This window comes from Trachurus japonicus, chromosome 6, assembly GCF_045865225.1.
Source record: "Trachurus japonicus isolate A0001 chromosome 6, Traja_1.0".
NCBI lineage: Eukaryota > Metazoa > Chordata > Actinopteri > Carangiformes > Carangidae > Trachurus > Trachurus japonicus.
In genome coordinates this window covers 38,988,271-39,012,632 of record NC_140912.1, presented here as the reverse complement: position 1 = coordinate 39,012,632, position 24,362 = coordinate 38,988,271, and the positions used below count along the sequence as shown (strand labels likewise).

General features: G+C 47.1%; 2 protein-coding genes across 2 annotated transcripts in view; one reads left to right on the top strand and one right to left on the bottom strand.

Moving 5' to 3' along the window:
* Positions 1–518: 518 nt before the first annotated feature.
* LOC146986686 (gamma-crystallin M2-like) lies at positions 519–1,735 on the bottom strand. Its single transcript, XM_085780333.1, has 3 exons — positions 1,648–1,735; positions 1,005–1,247; positions 519–834 (listed from the first exon to the last, which is right to left on the bottom strand). Exons 1-3 carry the CDS (start codon positions 1,678–1,680, stop codon positions 556–558), a joined length of 555 nt encoding a protein of 184 aa, XP_085636459.1. The 5' UTR covers positions 1,681–1,735; the 3' UTR covers positions 519–555.
* A 3,637-nt stretch (positions 1,736–5,372) lies between these two features.
* lamb4 (laminin, beta 4) overlaps positions 5,373–24,362 on the top strand; it is a 40,467-nt gene continuing 21,477 nt past the window's right edge. The window contains exons 1-10 of the mRNA XM_085780531.1: positions 5,373–7,086; positions 7,172–9,465; positions 13,263–13,398; positions 14,811–14,884; positions 15,039–15,227; positions 17,781–17,844; positions 18,893–19,107; positions 20,812–20,929; positions 21,044–21,232; positions 22,430–22,585. Coding sequence (XP_085636657.1) covers positions 5,373–7,086; positions 7,172–9,465; positions 13,263–13,398; positions 14,811–14,884; positions 15,039–15,227; positions 17,781–17,844; positions 18,893–19,107; positions 20,812–20,929; positions 21,044–21,232; positions 22,430–22,585 — 5,149 coding nt within the window. The remainder of the gene's footprint in view (positions 7,087–7,171; positions 9,466–13,262; positions 13,399–14,810; positions 14,885–15,038; positions 15,228–17,780; positions 17,845–18,892; positions 19,108–20,811; positions 20,930–21,043; positions 21,233–22,429; positions 22,586–24,362) is intronic.

The following is a 24,362-nucleotide window of genomic DNA, read 5'->3' as shown; positions in this document are numbered from 1 at the left end:
TTCTGTGAATCCAACACCGCGTTTTGATCACTTCTTAAAGGGAAACTATGCAAGTCTGATCGCTTTTCCACTATTTTGCTAACCCTCCTCTCGCCCATGTGCATTTGTTTACAACGAATCCGGCGAAAAATCTATACATGGAGCGATGGATAACGTTACATAACATATACGATGTTACAGCGTGTGTGTTTGTGTCGTCTTAACCGTCATAAACAAAAGATTACGGGTTACGGACAGCGTTTGTGTCGTAGTGTGCAGAGACGAGAGCTGGGACACCGGGGCGGCGACTGAGTAACTACACGGATGTTGAAGGTTGGTTTTCATCCGTGAGACGGCAGGTGAAGTCAGAGAGCCTCCGTTGTTACGGTAACAAGTCACAAGTCATGTAGTTAACGATCACAATTACTCCGGAGCTTTTTAATGAAGGTTAAAATGTAGCAGAGCCACGGGAGAAATCCTGCTCAGTTCCTCTTTAATTATGATATTGTCGATGAAGAACAGGCAGTGTTATTTATTCAAACAGCTCTTTATTGATTGTTAGCATGTTGACAGTGTCTAGTAGCAGGAGTCCATGATGCGTCTCATGCTCATGAACCTCATGTTGCCCATGCCCATGTTCATGAAGCTCCTGTACTCTCCGGGCCTCATGTACATCATCCTGCCTCTGTAGTTGGGCTGCTCGTACATCAGCCAGTGTCCGTCCATCACGTTGCAGGACATGCAGTTGGACATGCGGTAACGATCCATGACGTTCTCGCAGTCGTCCATCATCTCGTGCATCTGACCTCCGAAGTTCTCCCTCTCATAGATCTTCATTCTGTAGGAGCCACGGTGCTGCAACACATCAGCATCACATCATCATTAGTCACAGTTCACAGAGTGAGAAAAAGGACCCACTCCTGTGAGGTCAATGTGTATGACTGTAAATCAAACGTGTGTTCGGGGGTTAGGATTCAAGTAAAGAGGTGGCCGTTTCAAAATAAAGTGATGTGTTGTGTGGTTACCATGGGGATCATGCGGCAGGATCTGATGCAGTCGTTCATTCCCATCATGCTCATGTAGTCAGAGTACTCGCCCCTCCTCATGAAGTACTGGTTGCCCATGAAGTTGGTGCGGTCGTAGACCATGAAGCAGCCTCTCTCCACTCTGCAGGAGTGGCAGCGGCTCAGGTAGGACGACATGTCAGCGCAGTCGCTGCTGCACTCATAGGAACGGCCCTGGAAGTTCCTGTCCTCGTAGAAGACGATCTGAAGGACATCACAGGGGATTAGAGACTCGAGACTAGAGCTGATCGCTAGCGTTCAATAACACCACTGCAGCTGGTTCCGTTTCTGTTCACTCAGGTCCCAGTGCATGATGGGACACCTGTCTCAAAACACTCACCGACTCTCAGCAAGTTTGAGTGTCAACAATAAAAGATCTGAGGTTCTATCTTCAGTTAATATCTGCTGTTTCATCCTGATCAATGTCTGTATAATATGAGTGGGGGATTAGGCCCAATGATCAATAACCATCAATAATCCCTAAAGTTCAATATTCTTGTTCTTACCAATGATTGATCTTTTTAGATCAGTTATGTAGCCACACAGGCCTAACTTGATAATGCCACAGTTGTGTACGTGTGAAGTGATGCATGCTGGGACTTACTCTGCTCATCATGTTCATGTCAGTGGTGGACATGTTGGCGTGTTGTTGGCGTGTTGCTGAGGTGTTGCGGAGGTGTTCTGCCTTCTCACCTGTGTGAGTTCACAGCTTTTATACACAGTCACTGCTTTGTGTGTGTCAGAGCGCTGAGTCAGCGTGCACACGCACACACACACACACACACACACACACACACACACACACACAAAGCCTCTTTGTGAAAGGGTTAACAATGAGCGTGAGGCCTGCTGCCGTCGTCTACACGTTGTTTTTAACCCGTTCACTCTGAGCCAACGCTGCCGCCGTCGTCTACACGTTGTTTTTAACCCGTTCACTCTGAGCCAACGCTGCCATCGTCTACACGTTGTTTTTAACCCGTTCACTCTGAGCCAACGCTGCTTCTTTACAAATCTCATTCAGATCAAACTGAGACTCATCAGGTCGGAGCGTTTCTTCTTCTTGGTCGTGGTGTTGGTTCACATCAAGGGGCAGTTGTCGTGGTGTTGGTTCACATCAAGGGGCAGTTGTCGGTCTGAGAAGTGAAGCTTCAAAAAAAAAATAAAACCTTGGGGGGGGGGTCATTGCCCCCTCCTCTAAGACATAATAACTACCCCCCCCCTCGACTATGTACATCAAAACGTTTTCCAGTCACACAGGTTGATATGGCCAGAACTCACTTTGACCTTTGACCTTTGACCTCTGTGTTGATGTGTCGGGGTCCAGGGTCAGGGTCAGCATCAGGATCAGGGTTCCAGATTTGATCCGGGGAGCAGGATCTTCTGCTGCTTTGTTCTGTCTCCGTGGCAACACATTTTCCTCCATCTGATTCCCTGAGAGTCACAGAGCTCATTTTTCTTTTCTTTTCTTTTTGTTTCTTTTCTTTGTTCAGGTTTCTCCGGAGGTTGAAGGAGTTCGTTTAGTGTGTGACCTTATTCCTTATTATCTCTTTCTCTCTTTCTGTCTCTCTTTCTCTTTCTCTGTCTCTGTCGCTGCCTCCCCCCACCCCCACCCCTCCAGATTGACATGTTCAGCCTGAGGGTGTGTTTTTCTCAGGTGTGCTGTTACCTGCCCAGATATGTTCATTCCTTCGCTGCAGCAGAGACGGTAGGTTCTCCTTCTCCTTCACTCATCTCTCACTTTAAATCAACACTGCTGCTTTTTAATCCTGTAACTGGATGCAAATCAAATCAGTTTGTGTAGAATTTGCTTTAGATATAAAAGTCTGTTCAACTCAGAGACGACGAGCTGAGCTCATCAGCTGTGTTCAGACTCAGAGTACTGACCAGCCACCTGTCTTTTCATCGTCATGGTGACACAGGTGAATATTATTACTGCTACTTCATGAAAACGAGACTGAAAGGAATTCAACTATGGAGAGTATGAAATAATCACAGTGAGACAAACTCACACCATGTTTTATCAGTAAGTTAAGCAGCTTTACCAGGTAACTAGGTAGCTAGGTGACTAGGCAACTAGGCAACTAGGTAACTAGGTAGCTAGGTAGCTAGGTAACTAGGTAACTAGGTAACTAGGTAGCTAGGTAACTAGGTAACTAGGTAACTAGGTTACTCTAGTGAGTTAACCTGAGTTAGGGTTACCACACTAACTCTAACTCTAACTCTAGGCTAAGTTAACACATTTATTAGTTGCTATTAGTTGGTAGTTAGTGAAGATCTAGTGGTAGTTGCTGAAGATCTAGTGGTAGTTGGTGAGGATCTAGTGGTAGTTGCTGAAGATCTAGTGGTAGTTGGTGAGGATCTAGTGGTAGTTGGTGAAGATCAAGTGGTAGTTGGTGAAGATCTAGTGGTAGTTGCTGAAGATCCAGTGGTAGTTGCTGAAGATCTAGTGGTAGTTGCTGAAGATCTAGTGGTAGTTGCTGAAGATCCAGTGGTAGTTGCTGAAGATCTAGTGGTAGTTGCTGAAGATCTAGTGGTAGTTGCTGAAGATCCAGTGGTAGTTGCTGAAGATCCAGTGGTAGTTGCTGAAGATCCAGTAGTAGTTGCTGAAGATCTAGTGGTAGTTGGTGAGGATCTAGTGGTAGTTGGTGAAGATCAAGTGGTAGTTGGTGAAGATCTAGTGGTAGTTGCTGAAGATCCAGTGGTAGTTGCTGAAGATCTAGTGGTAGTTGCTGAAGATCTAGTGGTAGTTGCTGAAGATCCAGTGGTAGTTGCTGAAGATCCAGTGGTAGTTGGTGAGGTTCTAGTGGTAGTTGGTGAGGTTCTAGTGGTAGTTGGTGAAGATCTAGTGGTAGTTGGTGAAGATCTAGTGGTAGTTGCTGAAGATCTAGTGGTAGTTGCTGAAGATCTAGTGGTAGTTACTGAAGATCTAGTGGTAGTTGGTGAGGATCTAGTGGTAGTTGCTGAAGATCTAGTTGCTGAAGATCTAGTGGTAGTTGCTGAAGATCTAGTGGTAGTTGCTGAAGATCTAGTGGTAGTTGCTGAAGATCTAGTGGTAGTTGCTGAGGTTCTCCTAGTTCTTGTGGACGTGGAAGAGTTTTTGTGCTAATATTGGAACAGTTTTCCCACATTGGAACAGTTTTCCCACATTGCCTCCTGATTCTTCAGAGTTTTTAAAAAATGGTTCTCTAATTCACATGAGAATAAATTACAGAACAGAACTTTTGAAACCTGGAAACCTCACTATAATAATAATATAGGCTATGTATATAATGTATATAATGTATATATAATAATGGTGGATTCACTATAATAATAATATATGTTTATAATGTATATAATGTATATATGTATATATAATAATGGTGGATTCTGCTGCTAATCAGTTTCCAGGGGCAACTGATGAGGTTGTTGTGGTTGCTAAGAGTTGTTGGTCAGTATTTCATGGTCGTGTTGAGAGTGTTGGGATTTCACTGGGAGAAGCAGGTGACGACCTGAGGGAAGAGCTCAGCTTTACGGCTGGAAACTGTGTCAGGAAGAACGTCGGCATTCCATCTCTACTTCTGCTTGTAGCTTGTATGTTTTTTTTTCTCTGAGCAATGAAACAAAGTTAGTGCTGCACAGAGCGTCAACGCCCATCATGATAGTTTGTTCATGCAGGAACTCTGAAGTCAGTAAATCCCCCACAATTACAGCTGGGGCCCAAACATTCCCCTTAAAGTTCATCAGTCCCTTCAGGCTTCATTTTGTTGTTGCATGAGGAGCTTCACCAGCCTGAGAGGAAAAGAGTGAAGTCCGTACACTGTGTAAAGCTCCTCGAGTGTTTATTGTAGCTCAACTAGCTTCACCAGCCACCATCATCTCTGAAGTACAGAGCCACACACACCAGGTCTGGTCCGGTTCGCTTCATTTAACATAAATCATGAAACTATTAAAGCTGGATGATCAGAGTTGTCAGATGAAGCTTCACGCCAACAGTGATAATAACGGCTAAATTTGACTTTCAATAGAAAATGACAGTTTGTGGCGTCATAAAGCTGCAAGGAAACATTCCTGTTCTCTCTCTCTCTCTCTCTCTCTCTCTCACACACACACACACACACACACACACATACACACACACACACACACAGGTGATGTTGTGAGGTGAATAACTGATCGTTCTCATTAGTTCAACAGGTCCAACACAGACCAGGTCCATCAGACCTTCAGACACTTCAGGTGTCTCTCACGTCTGATCATGATCTTCATCATCATCTTCACCGGTGAGTTCATCTCATCTCCTTCAGTCTGTATGAACCAATGGGAGGGGCCTTAAATCTGTATGGACCAATGGGAGGGGCCTTCAATCTGTATGAACCAATGGGAGGGGCCTTCAGTCTGTATGAACCAATGGGAGGGGCCTTCAATCTGTATGAACCAATGGGAGGGGCCTTCAGTCTGTTTGAACCAATGGGAGGGGCCTTCAGTCTGTATGAACCAATGGGAAGGGCCTTAAATCTGTATGAACCAATGGGAGGGGCCTTCAGTCTGTATGAACCAATGGGAGGGGCCTTCAGTCTGTTTGAACCAATGGGAGGGGCCTTCAGTCTGTATGAACCAATGGGAGGGGCCTTCAGTCTGTTTGAACCAATGGGAGGGGCCTTCAGTCTGTATGTGGGAGGGGCCTTCAATCTGTATGAACCAATGGGAGGGGCCTTCAATCTGTATGTGGGAGGGGCCTTCAATCTGTATGAACCAATGGGAGGGGCCTTCAATCTGTATGAACCAATGGGAGGGGCCTTCAGTCTGTATGAACCAATGGGAGGGGCCTTCAGTCTGTTTGAACCAATGGGAGGGGCCTTCAGTCTGTATGTGGGAGGGGCCTTCAATCTGTATGAACCAATGGGAGGGGCCTTCAATCTGTATGAACCAATGGGAGGGGCCTTCAGTCTGTATGAACCAATGGGAGGGGCCTTCAGTCTGTATGAACCAATGGGAGGGGCCTTCAATCTGTATGTGGGAGGGGCCTTCAATCTGTATGAACCAATGGGAGGGGCCTTCAGTCTGTATCAACCAATGGAAGGGGCCTTCAATATGTATGGACCAATGGGAAGGGCCTTCAATCTGTATGTGGGAGGGGCCTTCAATATGTATGGACCAATGGGAGGGGCCTTCAATATGTATGGACCAATGAGAAGGGCCTTCAATCTGTATGAACCAATGGGAGGGGCCTTCAGTCTGTATGAACCAATGGGAGGGGCCTTCAGTCTGTTTGAACCAATGGGAGGGGCCTTCAGTCTGTATGAACCAATGGGAGGGGCCTTCAGTCTGTTTGAACCAATGGGAGGGGCCTTCAGTCTGTTTGAACCAATGGGAGGGGCCTTCAGTCTGTATGTGGGAGGGGCCTTCAATCTGTATGAACCAATGGGAGGGGCCTTCAATCTGTATGTGGGAGGGGCCTTCAATCTGTATGAACCAATGGGAGGGGCCTTCAGTCTGTATGTGGGAGGGGCCTTCAATCTGTATGAACCAATGGGAGGGGCCTTCAGTCTGTATGAACCAATGGGAGGGGCCTTCAGTCTGTTTGAACCAATGGGAGGGGCCTTCAGTCTGTATGTGGGAGGGGCCTTCAATCTGTATGAACCAATGGGAGGGGCCTTCAATCTGTATGAACCAATGGGAGGGGCCTTCAGTCTGTATGAACCAATGGGAGGGGCCTTCAATCTGTATGTGGGAGGGGCCTTCAATCTGTATGAACCAATGGGAGGGGCCTTCAGTCTGTATCAACCAATGGAAGGGGCCTTCAATATGTATGGACCAATGGGAAGGGCCTTCAATCTGTATGTGGGAGGGGCCTTCAATATGTATGGACCAATGGGAGGGGCCTTCAATATGTATGGACCAATGAGAAGGGCCTTCAATCTGTATGTGGGAGGGGCCTTCAGTCTGTATGGACCAATGGGAAGGGCCTTCAATCTGTATGAACCAATGGGAGGGGCCTTCAGTCTGTATGAACCAATGGGAGGGGCCTTCAATCTGTATGAACCAATGGGAGGGGCCTTCAGTCTGTATGAACCAATGACTGTGTGTATCTTGTGTGTATATAAACTGAGTTCTGATAAACATGAAGTTTCCTTCTGTCTCTGCAGTTCTTCTTCCTGCAGCTCAGCAACAAGACCTGGACCCATGGTACCCCCAAGACCCCCAAGACCTGCAGGACCCGCGGGTCCCTCAGGACCCCCAAGACCCCCATGATCTCCAGAACCACCAGGACCTTCCGGACCCACGGGTCCCTCAAGACCGATGGGAACCATGGGACCCTCAGGACCCCCAAGACCCTCAGAACCCCTATGACCTCCAGAACCACCAGGACCCTCCAGACCCACGGGTCCCTGAGGACCGATGGGACCCTCAGAACCACCTGGACCCATGGGACCCCCATGATCTCCAGAACCCCCAAGACCCCAATGATCTCCAGAACCACCAGAACCACCAGGACCTTCAGGTCCTTCAGGAACGATGGGACCGCCATAACCACCAGAACCACCAAGACCCTCAGGACCCTCCGGACCACCAGGACCCACGGGTGCGATTGGACCCCCAAGACCCTCAGAACCGCCAGAACCACCAGGACCCTCAGGACCCTCAGGACCCACGGGACCGATGGGACCCCCATGTTCCCCAGAATCACCATGACCCTCAGGACCCCCATGATCCCCAGAACCGCCAGGACCCTCAGGACCCACGGGACCGATTGGACCCCCATGATCCCCAGAACCACCAGGACCCTCAGGACCCTCAGAACCACCAGGACCCTCAGGACCCCCATGATCCCCAGAACTACCAGGACCCTCAGAACCCACGGGACCGATGGGACCCCCATGATCCCCAGAACCGCCAGGACCCTCAGAACCACCAGGACCCTCAGGACCCCCATCATCCCCAGAACCGCCAGGACCCTCAGGACCCACGGGACCGATGGGACCCCCATGATCCCCAGAACCGCCAGGACCCTCAGAACCACCAGGACCCTCAGGACCCCCATGATCCCCAGAACCGCCAGGACCCTCAGGACCCACGGGACCGATGGGACCCCCATGATCCCCAGAACCACCAGGACCCTCAGGACCCCCATGATCCCCAGAACCGCCAGGACCCACAGGACCGATGGGACCCCCATGATCCCCAGAACCACCAGGACCCTCAGGACCCCCATGATCCCCAGAACCGCCAGGACCCTCAGGACCCACGGGACCGATGGGACCCCCATGATCCCCAGAACCGACAGGACCCTCAGGACCCTCAGAACCACCAGGACCCTCAGGACCCCCATGATCCCCAGAACCGCCAGAACCCACGGGACCGATGGGACCCCCATGATCCCCAGAACCGCCAGGACCCTCAGAACCACCAGGACCCTCAGGACCCCCATCATCCCCAGAACCGCCAGGACCCTCAGGACCCACGGGACCGATGGGACCCCCATGATCCCCAGAACCGCCAGGACCCTCAGGACCCTCAGAACCACCAGGACCCTCAGGACCCCCATGATCCCCAGAACCGCCAGGACCCACGGGACCGATGGGACCCCCATGATCCCCAGAACCGCCAGGACCCTCAGAACCACCAGGACCCTCAGGACCCCCATCATCCCCAGAACCGCCAGGACCCTCAGGACCCACGGGACCGATGGGACCCCCATGATCCCCAGAACCGCCAGGACCCTCAGAACCACCAGGACCCTCAGGACCCCCATGATCCCCAGAACCACCAGGACCCTCAGGACCCCCATGATCCCCAGAATCGCCAGGACCCTCAGGACCCACGGGATCGATGGGACCCCTATGATCCCCAGAACCACCAGGACCCTCAGGACCCCCATGATCCCCAGAACCGCCAGGACCCACAGGACCCTCAGGACCCCCATGATCCCCAGAACCACCAGGACCCTCAGGACCCACGGGACCGATGGGACCCCTATGATCCCCAGAACCACCAGGACCCTCAGGACCCCCATGATCCCCAGAACCGCCAGGACCCACAGGACCCTCAGGACCCCCATGATCCCCAGAACCGCCAGGACCCTCAGGACCCACGGGACCGATGGGACCCCCTTGATCCCCAGAACCGACAGGACCCTCAGGACCCTCAGAACCACCAGGACCCTCTATATCCCCCAGACCACCAGGCCCCATGGGACCCATGGGGCCACCAGGACCCTCTGGCCCCCCCAGACCACCAGGACCCTCAGGTCCACCAGGACCCTCTGGCCCCCCCAGACCACCATGATCCCCCAGACCAGGACCAGTGCTCTGGGGGGTCTGGCGGGTCCTGCAGCCCCCCCCTCGGGGACCTGATGGTGGGTCGAGCTGCTCAGCTCTCGGCCTCGTCGACCTGCGGCCGGAACGGACCGGAGAAGTACTGCATCATCGGATACTTGGAGGTACACACCACACACACACACACACACACATCACACACACACACACATCACACACACCACACACACATCACACACACACACACACTCACACACACACACACACACACACACACACACACACACACACATCACACACACCACACACACATCACACACACACACACACACACACACACTCACACACACACACACACACACACACACACACACACACACACACACACATCACACACACCACACACACATCACACACACCACACACACCACACACACACACCACACACACACTCACATCACACACATCACACACACACTCACACAGTGACTCATTCAGGCTGCAGGCTGCAGCAGGATCACAACTTCACAATTAAATGTTGCAGTGTGTGTGTGTGTGTGATGTGAGTGTGTGTGTGTGTGTGTGTGTGGTGTGTGTGTGTGTGTGTGTGCTTCTGGCTTCATACTGAAACGTGTCCTGATCTGTTCTCGTCTCTTTGTTACTGAACTTTTCCTCGTTCTTCAGGATCTTGATTCTCTCGTTCAGTGAAAAAAACAAAAACAAAGAATGAAAATAGTTTGTTTCAAAGGAGGTGAAACCGAAAGCAACTGGACTTAGTTATTTGTCTAGAAGACGTTTCACCTTCATCCAAGAGCAACACACTCAGACAGAGACTGGTACATCCCAAAGACACAACACCACACACCCACAAAAGCAATCTGGTGTATGCAGTCCAATGCAACGAGGAATGCAAAGACCTCTACATTGGAGACACAAAACAACCACTGCATAAACGCATGGCCCAACACAGGAGAGCTAAGTCCTTGTTGTAAAGCACTTTGTGATTTTATCTATGAAAAGTGCTATATAAATTAAACTTACTTACTTACTACTTACTTACTAACTCATCAGGCCTGGACTCTGCTGTCCATTTACATCTCAAGGAGAAAGCCCACTCCTTTGAGGACAGCAACGTCCACATCCTAGACAGAGAGGACAGATGGTTTGAAAGAGGAGTTAGGCCCAATCCCATTTCCCCCCTTGGCCCTACCACTTACCCCTACCCCTCCGTTTTGCACGTTCACGTGTCGGGGTAGGGGGAAGTGGTCGGGCTACATACCCCTCCAAGAGCCACACTCCAAACGGAGGGGTATGAAAAGTTTCCCAGAATGCATCTTGCGGCAGCCGGCAGCGGTGGCTGTAAAACGAAAAGCTGTTTTATTTCTCGCTGTAGCACTGTTATTACGTCACTCATGTGAGAAAGTAACTGTTTAGGTCCCAAATGTGCGGTTAGTTTACCCAAATGACGGCGGGTTAGAAGTTTGCTCTGACGTTTTTTGGGAGAAGTGAAGCTCCAGGAGGAGCGGCTCCTCACAGAGACAGCAGCCGGTCTGCAGAGATGCTCGGCCGGCCAAACTACGTCGTCATCCCAGGAGAGAAGGCGATCGCTGATTAACTTACCCGCAGGTTTTTAGAGGTTTACCACCGGCTGGTTAAATTATTTTTAGCATTTAAATGTTGGTCTCATTGATGAAATCTGACAATTGTGGCAGTAGCATTAGTTTATTTGAATGAAAAGTGAAGCTTCATGTGTGTATCAGACAGAGGAGCAGGCAGCGCTGCCTCTGGGCTCTGTACGTACAGAAATCACCACATTTACAGCAGTAAATAAATGTTTTACAATTAACCGATCAGCCTGCATTAAGTTTTATCTTATTTTATTAAGTTATATGGTACACGGATATTTGATTTCTGGCAAAAGCTCGCCGCATCAGCTTACGTAAAAGCCAGTGAGACTACGTGATGACGTATGTGATTGTTGAAGTGGTGTCCCAATTCGTAGGGGTTGACTTTCTACCCCTACCCCTTGTAGCTCCGTTTCAAGGGGCGAGGGGCAAGGGGTAGGGGTAAAAAAGAGAAATGGGATTGGGCCTAAAAGAAGCCATCTATGTAAAAGTAGAGAAACCATCCCTAAACAGAGGAGGAGGTCTCAGACACCACCTATCTCCAATTTACAATGCTGCCCTTTCATCCCTTCCCAGGAGATTCAACAATCTAATCTCAAAGAACAACAACTGTTCACAAATGGCAAGTGACTCCAACGACTGTCATAGGGCATTAACGAAGTCGAAACTAGAGCACTGGAAGAGAGAGTAAGGACACCACCATTGACGCCTGTGGTAAGGGTTTTGCGCCCCTAGTGGCAGGATGTGGGTATTGCAAAAGCGCCCAGAAAACCCATTCACTCCAATGTATGTGTGTTGCCCACTTGCTGCTAAATTGATGAAAACGGCCGTGTTTTTGTTTTTAGGTGTCTTGGTCATATCAAATTATACTTATAATTTGTTTATTACAAAATGTAGATTGAAACATTAAAGGTTGACTATGTAGAATTACAAGAAAAACAACAGAAAAAGAATTCCAGCAGTCGATTGCCAGACCGTTGCTAGGCAAAACGGGCCGTTGCTAGGGACTCCGCTCTGAACAGAGGACAGCAGAGGAGGAGAGCTAAGCAGGATATTTACCTTATGTTTCATTTTTACCGTCATTAACAGCATAATAAATGACTTGTAGCTTGTTACAGGGAGAGTGGAGGCTCTCTGCTTCCACACCGCTGCTGCTCAGAGCCTCAGAGCCTCAGAGCCTCCGCTGTCACTGCTCTCGTCAAGTTGGAAAAAAAAAAAAAAAAGGAGCTCCGTGGCACCGAAAGTCCGCGACGATAAACGTGTTTATGACAGATAAGACTACACAAATACACCCATCCTAACAAGTATATGATAATCCATTGATCCACCGATTGATTATTAAAAAGGCTTGGTTGGAAACAAACACATCCGACCGGGAGGAGGCAGGAAAACAGCGGAGAACTGAGCCACATGTCGGCTACAGGCAGGTACGAATGTAAACAGAACGTTGACAGAAAGTCATTGTCGAGCCCGTCAAAAAAATTAAAAATAATAATTCAGACTAAAAAAAATTTTTTTATGGAAAAGCAATACTTTCATTCTGTACCCCTCTAAAGGCCCCATGGATGTATTATTTTTGAAAAAATATAGCTTTTAATAAATATTCTACATATTCAACCTTTAATGTAGACAATTTTTTTTTTTTTTTTTACTTGCCTATGTGTTAATATTTATCTGTAAAGGATCCTCAATGATGCTATTAACGTGGGTGATCTATAAATGTCCTTAAATTATTGAAAACACCACACTGCTCATTCACCAACAATGCAGAGATGTCAGTTCTTGGGCGCTTTTGCAAAACCCATATTCCTCCACCAGGAGGCGCTTCCATTGGATCAATGCTGTCCTTACTCTCTTTTACAGAGCTCTAGTCGAAACCAACTTTCCATCAAAGACAGTCATTTAAACGACTGTTGTTGGCACTTGGAGCACAAAAGGGAACCAGTGACATCATCACCCTTGTGAACGCCCACACGAGGTTAAATAGTGAGTCTCCACACCAGATAGTTGGACCAGTCCCAGCCTGGTCAGATGCTACATGAACTGATGAAGGTGAAACGTCTTCTAGACAAAAAACTAAGTCCAGTTGCTTTCGATTTAAAACTCCTTTGAGATACTATGACCTGGACAAATGAGAATATGCACCGGCTTAAAATAGTTTGTTGTTTTGCTTCATGTTGAAGTTCTTCGACCCAGAAACAAACCTGAAGGAAAGTGACTGCAGATCAACCACCACTGACTCCTGTCTTTCACCCTCTGATATTAACCCGTTCACCTCTGATATTAACCCTTTCACCTCTAATATAGATTGATCTGTGTGTATCTCCGTCCACCAGGAGGGGCAGAAATGTTTCACATGTGACTCTCGTCTGCCGTACGATCGCTACGGCAACCCAGACAGCCACCCCGTCGAGAATATCATCTCCACCTTCGACCCCGAGAGAAAAATGAAGTGGTGGCAGTCAGAGAACGGTGAGTTGGAAAGTCACAACAGAAACTGTCCAATCAAAACTCTGTGGAATAAAACAGAATGTGAATAACACATTGTCAGACCGACGTAAAGAGGCCTGGAGGATTATATATTTAAGCAATATATCACTCCAGGCCGTGGTCTCTGCTCATTCTACCACTCTAAGGGGCGTTGTTCCCCCTTAGAGTGGTATAATGTGCATAGACCACGGCCTGGAGTGATATATAGCTTTTATAAAACGGTTACCAATAATGACAATATGAAAGAGGGATACACATCAATTTCATGTAGTTTTATTCAAGCAGAATAAAAAGCTGTTCCCAGCTGTCCAGACGTTAGCTCCAAGTAGCTCTGCATCTGGTCTCAGTCCCCTCTACCATTGTTAACCCTCTGGAGGTCAAAGTTCACCTTCAACATGTCAATTACACTACTTTACTACATTTTTAACATCGTAAAAACATCAACTGTCTTTGGCTACGGACTGCAACAGTCCGTTGTCATGGATACATGACAACAACTTCCATTCATACCAGTCATACGTGCCTGAGGCGGAGTGATAGCCTACGCTGTGATAAGGCTTTAGAATAGTAGCCGTGGTCTATGCTCATTATACCACGGTTAACAACCAATCAGATTGCTGGATTTCACCTTTCCGTTTTATAAATGTAGTAAGAACATCCATGAGCTCAATCAATGCAAGACATAATTTGATACAATTCAAGGTAAAAGTACACAGACTCCACTATTAGTACACTAGTACTAGTACATAGACTCCACTATTCTCCCTCCAGCAGAAAGTGTCATCCCAATATATTAAGTGAAGAAGTGAAGAAGCAACACTATCCCACTTAGCCTATTCTTGTCATGTCATAAGCTACAATCATTCTGGAGTTTTTCATGAAGGCCTTTAATCATCCCTGTAACCCATTCACCGTGTTGTTCTCTAACACATTCACCGTGTTGTTCTCTAACACATTCACCGTGTTGTTCTCTAACACATTCACCGTGTTGTTCTGTAACACATTCACCGTGTTGTTCTCTAACACATTCACCGTGTTGTTCTCTAACACATTCACCGTGTTGTTCTGTAACCCATTCACCGTGTTGTTCTCTAACACATTCACCGTGTTGTTCGAGGTGGCCAATCCAGAGTCGTTGTGAAGCTAAAGCTATTTCTCTTTCAACATTGTTTCTTCATCCTGGTCCTTTTAATTTATGGTGATTATGTGTCCATCATGTATATGTGCAATAGTATGTACACCATGAATGGAATAAATGGAAATGAGAGGCAGGAGGTGGTAGTGTTTTGGCTGATCAGTCTATAACACAACTACGTCTTTAATGAAGTGTCTAATATAACCATATCTTTGTTACCAGGTCTATAATATGACCATATCTTTCCTCACCTGTGCAGGAGTTCACCAGGTGAGCCTCAGGCTAGACCTAGAGACCGTGTTCCAGTTCAGCCACCTGGTCCTCACCTTCAAGGTAACACACACAAACACATTTATATACAGGTATAACACATTAATAAACAGGTTTATACACATTAATAAACAGGTTATACACATTCATACATTTGTATTCAGCTTTAAACATATAATAGTTGAAGGTGTAACAGTGACATCACCTGCCCCTGCAGAGTTTCCGTCCGGCGGCCATGTTGGTGGAGCGATCCAAGGACTTTGGACAAACTTGGAAAGTTTTTCGTTACTTCGCAGAAGATTGCACGCTTCACTTCCCGTCGGTGTCCGATGAGCCGGCCGACAGCATCGATGACGTCATCTGTGACAGCAGATACTCTGGATCAGAGCCGTCCACTGACGGAGAGGTGTGTGTGTGTGTGTGTGTGTGTGTGTGTGTGTGTGTGTGTGTGTGTACAGCTCCCCATTCTTATATGTTTCCACAAAGCGAGGGAGGGACACATCACATACTGTATATTGATTATCAGCCAATCAGACTGAATGTTGTTAAACAGCAGCTGTGAGACTGTTACCTCTTTTCCACCGAGCTGGTTCTGGTTCTGGTTCAGAGCTAGTTCCTTAGCTTAGCACCGGTTCTTGGTTCTTACTAACTGGTTCCAGACCAGCACCAACTCCTTGCTGGGCCAGAGCTAAGAACCGGTTCTTCCAGGGGCTGGCAGCAGGGTTACCATAGCAACAAGACCAGCGCTAAGATATACAGACTAGGGTTGTATATCTCCACCACTGAGGCCGATTCGATACGCATCTCGATACGCTGCCACCGATACGATACATTAACGATACACTGAAGTCGTACCAGATCGAACTGGTACGACTTCACAGGTCGGAAAAACACGAGTTACGGGTTGCCTTGAACGCACCATAACATCTTGTCAGCAGATGGAGTTAGCAGCCCCCGCCCTCGTCATGGATCTATTGGTCCTCGTTCCTACGTCACCACATTCAGGCGCATCCCTTGGCTGCACACACAGAGAGGACTGCCCCTTTATGCCGTTCTCTCTCCTCATTGGATAAAGGTTGTAGGATACAAGGAAAGTTTTCTCCTGGGCTCAGAGCAGAGCAGAGTGACTGACAGACCCGTGTTTCAGACCAAACACTGTATCACTGTAAGTGATTGCTGTCGGAACTATTTAAGACTTATATTAACACAAAAATATCACTTACTTCTGCTTTAAGTTTGTTTATCGATGTAAACACAGTTGAAGCTAACTAGCTGAGCTACAGGCGGTGGCTTACAGCAGCTAGCGCTCATATCAAAACATATCGCCGTCAAAACGTAGTTGCCGGTCGCGGGCGATCACGGCGAGTTATCGTTAATTAAAAGCCTAGTCTGTGATTCCACGTTGGGTCCGGTGTTCAACACCCGCAGGTCGGACCAGGTTTTAATGTTCTGGTCCGTTTATAACTGTAGCAGGCAAAATAAATAAATAAATAAATAAAAATAACTGTAGCAGCAGCAGAGACAGAGCAGCTCCTGGATGGGGATGAGGCTCTGACTTGGTTCCTGATCAGTGGAAAAGCAAAGTGGTTCTTTGGAGGAACCAGAGTTGAACCAGTTAAGCACCGAACTAGAACTGGAACCAGTTTGGTGGAAAAGAGGTATGTGAGACCGTGAGACTGCCTGCTGCTGTGGAGGATTCACACCTGTAGACCTGTAGAGCCGGAGGTCCCGACCCTTCAGGTTCAAGGTTCAAGAGTCTTTATTACCCCCCGACCCTTCAGGTTCAAGGTTCAAGAGTCTTTATTACCCCCCGACCCTTCAGGTTCAAGGTTCAAGAGTCTTTATTACCCCCCGACCCTTCAGGTTCAAGGTTCAAGAGTCTTTATTGTCCCCTAGGGGCAGTTTGTTTCACAGCGAGTGTAGCCGTTGTGTTTCTCACGGCCCTCTGCCCTAGGTGGGGTTCAATCCCACGATCTCCCGCTCCGGAGGCGACGATGCTAATCTCTTCGCCAAGAGGTTGACAACCACTTGGCGAGTTGGTTAGCACGTCTTTTATGGGTGGAGTGAGTGCACATCCGTTACACGAGTAGCAAACATACATACATAGCTACCACCCTCGTGGGTCGCTCCATCCCTGTGGAGCTCCTCTTCTTCCTCACACTTTAATTGCACTGATCAATGAATCAGAATCAGAATCAGAATCAGAATCAGAATGCCTTTATTTGTCATTATACTTGCGGTATAACGAAATTAGAGCCCCCCTTTCAGTGCAAAACAAGCAATACCATAAAAATACAATATAAAAACACTTCACACAAGAAACTGTTCTTGAATCTGTTTTTGACTTGATGCACCTGTAGCGCACTTTGCACAATGAGCACTTTGTGATATCTTGTGTACTTGAATATTCTGCACTTCATGTAAAACCCATGCACTTGATTACTTATTTATTTCACTTGAATACTCTACTCATTTAATTACTTAGAAACATCTTAGAGTACTTCAGGTATAGGCTTTCAAACTGTCATGTTGTTGTGTATTTATACTAATTGCCATGTTTGTCGCAGTTTGTTTGTCAAAATCCTTGTTTTATTTATTTAAGTACCCGTTGTTACCCCATTTCCCCAGAGGACTACAGATGGAAATTAGTGGCTCCACTAAATCTGGTGCAGCCATCTTTTTATTTTTCTCAATAATTAATGTCACTGCACACTGTCCTTTTTAAATAAATAAATAAAATAAAATAAATCCAAAAAAATCCCCAAAAAACATTCAACATAGGTCATTTAAAAGCCTGGTTTCTGCACGGACAAATGAATCTCTCCATCTACTGGTGAAGCCAGGATGAGTCGTCACATGTCCAGACCATAATAACAGATATCAACACATAAAGGAACAATAAACATCTTTCATTGGGTCTTTAAAACATGAAGTTGTCTTTCTTCTGTTTCTCCACCAGGTGGTGCTCAAAGCTCTAGATCCCATCTTTGGAATCCAGGACCCGTACGCACCGAAGATCCAAGGTCAGAGAATCATCCTGCCCCCTGATTGGTCGGGTCAGAGAATCCTGCCGCCTGATTGGTCGAGTCTGAAGAAGTAGATAGATAGATAGATAGATAGATAGATAGGTAGATAGGTAGATAGATAGATAGATAGATAGATAGATAGATAGATAGATAGATAGGTAGATAGGTAGATAGGTAGATAGATAGATAGATAGATAGATAGATAGATAGATAGATAGATAGATAGATAGAACGATAGAACGATAGATAGATAGAACGATAGATAGATAGATAGACAGACAGACAGACAGACAGACAGACAGACAGACAGATAGATAGATAGATAGATAGTAAGTAGATAGATAGATGATAGATAGATAGATAGATAGATAGATAGATAGACAGACAGACAGACAGACAGACAGACAGACAGACAGACAGACAGACAGACAGACAGACAGACAGACAGACAGACAGACAGACAGACAGACAGACAGACAGACAGACAGACAGACAGACAGATAGATAGATAGATAGATAGATAGATAGATAGATAGATAGATAGATAGATAGATAGATAGTACTTTATTAATCCCTTGGGAGGTTACCCTCAGGGAAACTGAGGTTCCAGCAGCAGCACAGCACTGATCATACATTAAAAAGGCACAGATAGATATAGAATATAAAAATAAATATAAAAATATAAAATATAAAGTGCAGTCAGGGCTAGAACAACAGTAATAAATACATATAAATACATCAATCCTAATCTAAATTGTTTCCCCATCCCCTCTCCCACCACCACCCCTCCCCCTCCCCCCCAGTCCAGAGTTATAGAGCTTGATAGCTCGAGGGACAAAAGAGTCCTTAAGTCTGTTAGTTTTGGTCCTGGGGAGAAGCAGCCTTCACTGATGCGGCTTCTCTGTGAGCTGATGACAGTGTGCAGAGGGTGACTGGCATCATGACGGCCAGAAGTTTGTTCAGAGTTCTCCTCTCAGTGTTTCAGATTGTGTGAAACATTGTGAAACATTGTGAAACATTGTGTCTCGTATGTTCTGGTCCTCAGATCTGATCACTGTGACCAACATCCGGGTGAACTTCTCGCGCCTCTTCACGCTGGGCGACACGCTGCTGAGCCGCAGACGGAGGAACCCTCAGGACAAGTATTACTACGCTCTGTACAACATGGTGGTGAGAGGAAGCTGCTTCTGCCACGGCCACGCCGCCCAGTGCACGCCGGTGGACGGGGGACGAGGAGATGTCTTCACGCAGCCCGGCATGGTGAGGACCGGCTCAGACTGGATCAGTCTGCTGCTCACATTTTTATTTTTTTTCTATTTAGCCTTTATTTAAAGGTACAGTATGTAAGAATGTGGCCAAAAACGGTTACTGCAGTCAAAATCAAAACACAGTGATCTGTTTTTTCCTCCCAGCCGTAGCAGCAGCTCAGTGGACCAGACTGAGGCTGAAACGCCACTGACGCTGCATGACTGTGAGAGAGCGCTAGGTGGCGCCACATGTTAACACCTAAATTCAAAACATAAACATGATTTGCAGTCTGCAAAAAAAGATTTTTAATGTGAATACTCTGGCTGTACTATTGTTGTTGGTGAGTTCATCATGTTATATGAACATTATTCCTGAGTCTCTGTGACATATTAGGAGGATTTTACGGCCAGTTGCTTTACATTTCTTACATACTGTACCTTTAACCAGATAAAAAGACCCGTTGAGATCGAGATCTCATTTTCAAGGGCGACCTGGCCAAGAGGGCAGCAGCACACGTCGTCAACAATACCATAAAATACAAAATACATTACAATATTACATTATAATAAATAGGGCCATAGTACAATAGAGGTTAAAACAAAAGTGCAAGGAGCAAGGTTGTCATGGTGACAAGGTTGGTCAGCAAAGGCACCGCTCAATTGATTTTTGTTGTCGGACCTTTAAGAAGTGACAAAAAACATTAAAAGAAACGAGTTCAGACAATTTCAGTTCAGCCTGGAGGTTGTTCCATGTTGATGGAGCGGCGAAACTAAACGCTTTCTTCCCTAATTCAGTCCGCACTCGAGGAATGTTCAAACAATAAATATCACTGGACCTTAAAGGATAATTTCCGTTTTTTACAACCGGGACCTTATTTCTAGCATCAAATACGATCATTTTACTCACCCAGATAACTTTGGTGTCATTTGGAGTTGTTTTGACGAAATTAGCCCCAGTGGAGCGGCGCGTATATCCGTATGATGCAAGAACACGGGGCAGCGCAATGCAGCCTCTAAAGAACACATTATCCGCCGCAAAACTCGTTCATTTCGCCAATATTTTGTTATGATACACTAGTGCTATTCCCCTCTGAGTCCGGGGTGGCATGTTATCAACATCTGGGGTCTGTAGGTTGACCTACTACCCTCTGACCTGGATGATGTCATCTCCGACCGTGGTGCGGCGCGGCTTGTTGCTACCGCTAATGCTATGGTCCGTTTCTGCGTGTTCCACAGGCTTCCTCTCCTCAACCTGGACTCACTAAAGCTCCGGCTAGTTGAGATAAAAATGGACCCGAATGCAGAAGCAGAATGATTATTATCAGAATGAGTCGCGCGGCGCTCAGAGATGACATCATCCAGGTCAGAGGTCAGTAGGTCAACCTACAGACCCCGGATGTTGATAACAGCTAACCCCGGACTCAGAGGGGAATAGCACTAGCCTATCAGAACTAAATATTGGTGAAATGAAGGAGTTTCTCTGCAGATAATGTGTTATTTAGACCCTGTAGACTCCATTATACGGATATACGCGCCTCTCCACTGGGGCTCATTTCGTCAAAACAACTCCAGATGACACCAAAGTTATCTGGGTGAGGAAATTATCGTATTCTATGCTAGAAATAAGGTCCAGGTTGTAAAAAACGGTAATTATCCTTTAAGGCGAACCGATCCCATCACATAAACCCTTGAGGTAAACGTGTCCTCTGCCCCTCAGGTTCACGGCCGTTGTGTTTGTCAGCACAACACGGTCGGACACAACTGTGAGCGGTGTCGGGACTTTCACCACGACTCCCCCTGGAGGCCGGGAGGAGGAACAGCCGACGTCTGCAGGAGTAAAACTCTTCATTATATTAAATATTTTATTTATTGTATTTTTTATCTGACTCATCTCCATAACATGCAGTCGATGTTGTTTAACCTCCCGGTCCTCCTTCTCCTTCCCTCAGGATGTAACTGCCACGGACACTCGGACTCGTGTCACTTTGACGCCGCTCGCTTCGACGCCACCGGCGGCGTGAGCGGCGGCGTGTGTGACGACTGTCGCCATGACAGGGCGGGGCCTCAGTGTGAACGCTGTCGACCGTTTCTCTACCAGGACCCACAGCAAGCGGCCGACGACGCACAGGCCTGCATACGTACGTGTTACTGGAACTCGGGGTTAGGGCCCAGATTCTTCAAAACTAAACATTCTAATTAAATATGTCTATAACATAGGTTAATTGTGCAAAATAAACACTCATACAAAGTGTTTTTTAAATAGCTAACACTATTGATTATTGTGCTTCACTGTTAAACAGGGCTCCAGACTGCCCCTAAATGGGGGTGTTTTGCCCCTAAAATTTGGGACAGTGCAATTAAATGTTTCATCTACTTGTGCACATGTGCAACCAGTGAATTTGCCTTTTTGTCTTTTGTTTTGTAACGCTGGTGAAACATGAAAGGAGAAACTCAAAAAAATCTGATGTTTGTAATTACAGGTGGCAGGTCAGTGTGTGTGAGTATTGTGAATTGGCCCTGCAAATCAATTTACAAGTGTGTGCCCCTAAATTTCCTGCTTGCTCTCCTAAAAGTTTAAGTTAGGGGCCACTGTGCTCCTAGTGAAAACTGTTAGTCTGGAGCTGCTGTTAAAACAAAGCAAAGTTACTGGTACTGGTAGCTACTCTGGTTGAGAAGCATCGTCTGCTACTTGTGTCGTCCCCAGAAAAGCAGAGTAGCATGTGAAATTGATGCCGTTGCCCAGTCAGCTAATGCCCCCTAGTCTCCCTGCTCCTCTCACCCACACACAGCCCCCCCCCCCCCCCCCCCCCCCCCCTCACAGCTCCACCTAGTGGTCAGAGTCGTACATGCAACATACTAGCAGCAGCAAATCTCTTTGCTCCGTAGGTGGGTCTAGAAACGAGCCACAGGAACTTTTTGAGTCTCCAACACCGTTTGTGTTGACCAATCACAGAGCTCTATCTGTTTAGAGAGTCATTGGGCGGCTTAACGCCATGACGACATACATTTTAATTGGCTTGTCAGGCTAACGTCATCCTGCTCTTTGCTCTGATTGGTCGTAGCGCTACCCTATTGGTGCAGAGGCAGTTTGAAAGGATTGAGCCGAGGTCTCGTTGCCAGACTAGACATGTTAGTGATGTAGTCTGGTGCGTCAGGCTGGGAAAATAATAGAAATTAAAAAAATTTAAAATTCGAGCATTGCCCACTGGCCCTGCTGGAACTGAACATGAGTCCAAACGGACCGACTGACGGTTTCCATGGTTCCACGGTTTCATCGTCATGACGTCGTGTGATGTGATGCGATGATGATGCAGCTGCTTCTTCCTGTTTTTCAGCATGTGACTGTGACGCGGCCGGTTCCCATGGCGACGGCCTCTGCGACGCTGTGACCGGTCAGTGTCGGTGTAAAGACAACGTGGGGGGTCAACGCTGCGACCGCTGCAAACACGGCTTCTTCGGTCTGAGACCGGACGACCCCGCCGGTTGTCAAGGTAACAACAACCTCCATTTCATTTAAAGGCCCATATGGCATGAGAAATGTGATTGTGGTTATTTTGTGGTGCTTGGGGGGGGTCTCTGGGCCACGTATATAGATGATATAGATGTATATAGATAGACGTATATACTGCCCCATGCATCAAACTGGTCATAAACGGAGAAACACACACCGCCCATTTGTAGGAACTGTCTCTTTAAGACGAGCAGATAGCACTTCCTCCTTTCTGTGATGTCACACACAAGGTAACTCCGCCCACCGTGACCAGTTTTCTTTTTTCAATTTCTATGAATGCAGCTTAGGTTTCAGTTACTTGCCTGTGATTGGCCCGACCACATGCCACTCAAAAACAGTGAGCCAATCAGAGGAGAGGTTCTCATTCTCTCTTCTGATTGGCCAAATGTGTTGTAGTGGGTAAACTGCTGTTACCTAGCAACCAGTGGTGTAGTCTAATGTGTTGTAGTGGGTAAACTGCTGTTACCTAGCAACCAGCGGTGTAGTCTAATGTGTTGTAGTGGGTAAACTGCTGTTACCTAGCAACCAGCGGTGTAGTCTAATGTGTTGTAGTGGGTAAACTGCTGTTACCTAGCAACCAGTGGTGTAGTCTAATGTGTTGTAGTGGGTAAACTGCTGTTACCTAGCAACCAGCGGTGTAGTCTAATGTGTTGTAGTGGGTAAACTGCTGTTACCTAGCAACCAGCGGTGTAGTCTAATGTGTTGTAGTGGGTAAACTGCTGTTACCTAGCAACCAGCGGTGTAGTCTAATGTGTTGTAGTGGGTAAACTGCTGTTACCTAGCAACCAGTGGTGTAGTCTAGTGTTTTGTAGTGGGTAAACTGCTGTTACCTAGCAACCAGCGGTGTAGTCTAGTGTTTTGTAGTGGGTAAACTGCTGTTACCTAGCAACCAGCGGTGTAGTCTAATGTGTTGTAGTGGGTAAACTGCTGTTACCTAGCAACCAGCGGTGTAGTCTAGTGTTTTGTAGTGGGTAAACTGCTGTTACCTAGCAACCAGTGGTGTAGTCTAATGTGTTGTAGTGGGTAAACTGCTGTTACCTAGCAACCAGCGGTGTAGTCTAGTGTTTTGTAGTGGGTAAACTGCTGTTACCTAGCAACCAGTGGTGTAGTCTAGTGTTTTGTAGTGGGTAAACTGCTGTTACCTAGCAACCAGCGGTGTAGTCTAGTGTTTTGTAGTGGGTAAACTGCTGTTACCTAGCAACCAGCGGTGTAGTCTAAAGGCCCATTTATGCTCAACGTTAAATACGCATACGGATACGGACGGAGCCTTTCGTCCGTACTCTGCGTTCATTTCGTCCGTTTTTCGTCCGTTTCCACAAAGCTTACGGATACGCACCAAACGGAGCAGTACCACCGGAAACCGTGGGGGCGCTGTTGCTGTCACTACCCGATACGGAGCCTAGAGCCAGTGTGAGACAGAAGAAGAAGAAGACACGACAGCTGAATGAGAGAAAAAAAATTCTCCTCCTCCAGCTGTGATTAATTTAACGGCCTTACCGACCACCGCATCACATAACGAGTCCGTTTCTTCTTTTATTATGTACATTATCAAGATCGCCTCCGTAGTCGCCATGTTTGTTGTCATAAACTTTTGACTCTGAGCTGCCCCCTAGTGGATGTGTTGGATAACATCCATGCCAACGTTAAGGACGCATGGAAGTATGTGAGCAGTGACGGTAACAACGTTTGAAACGGACGCATACAATTACGTCCGTACGTGGAGCATAAATGAGCCTTAATGTGTTGTAGTGGGTAAA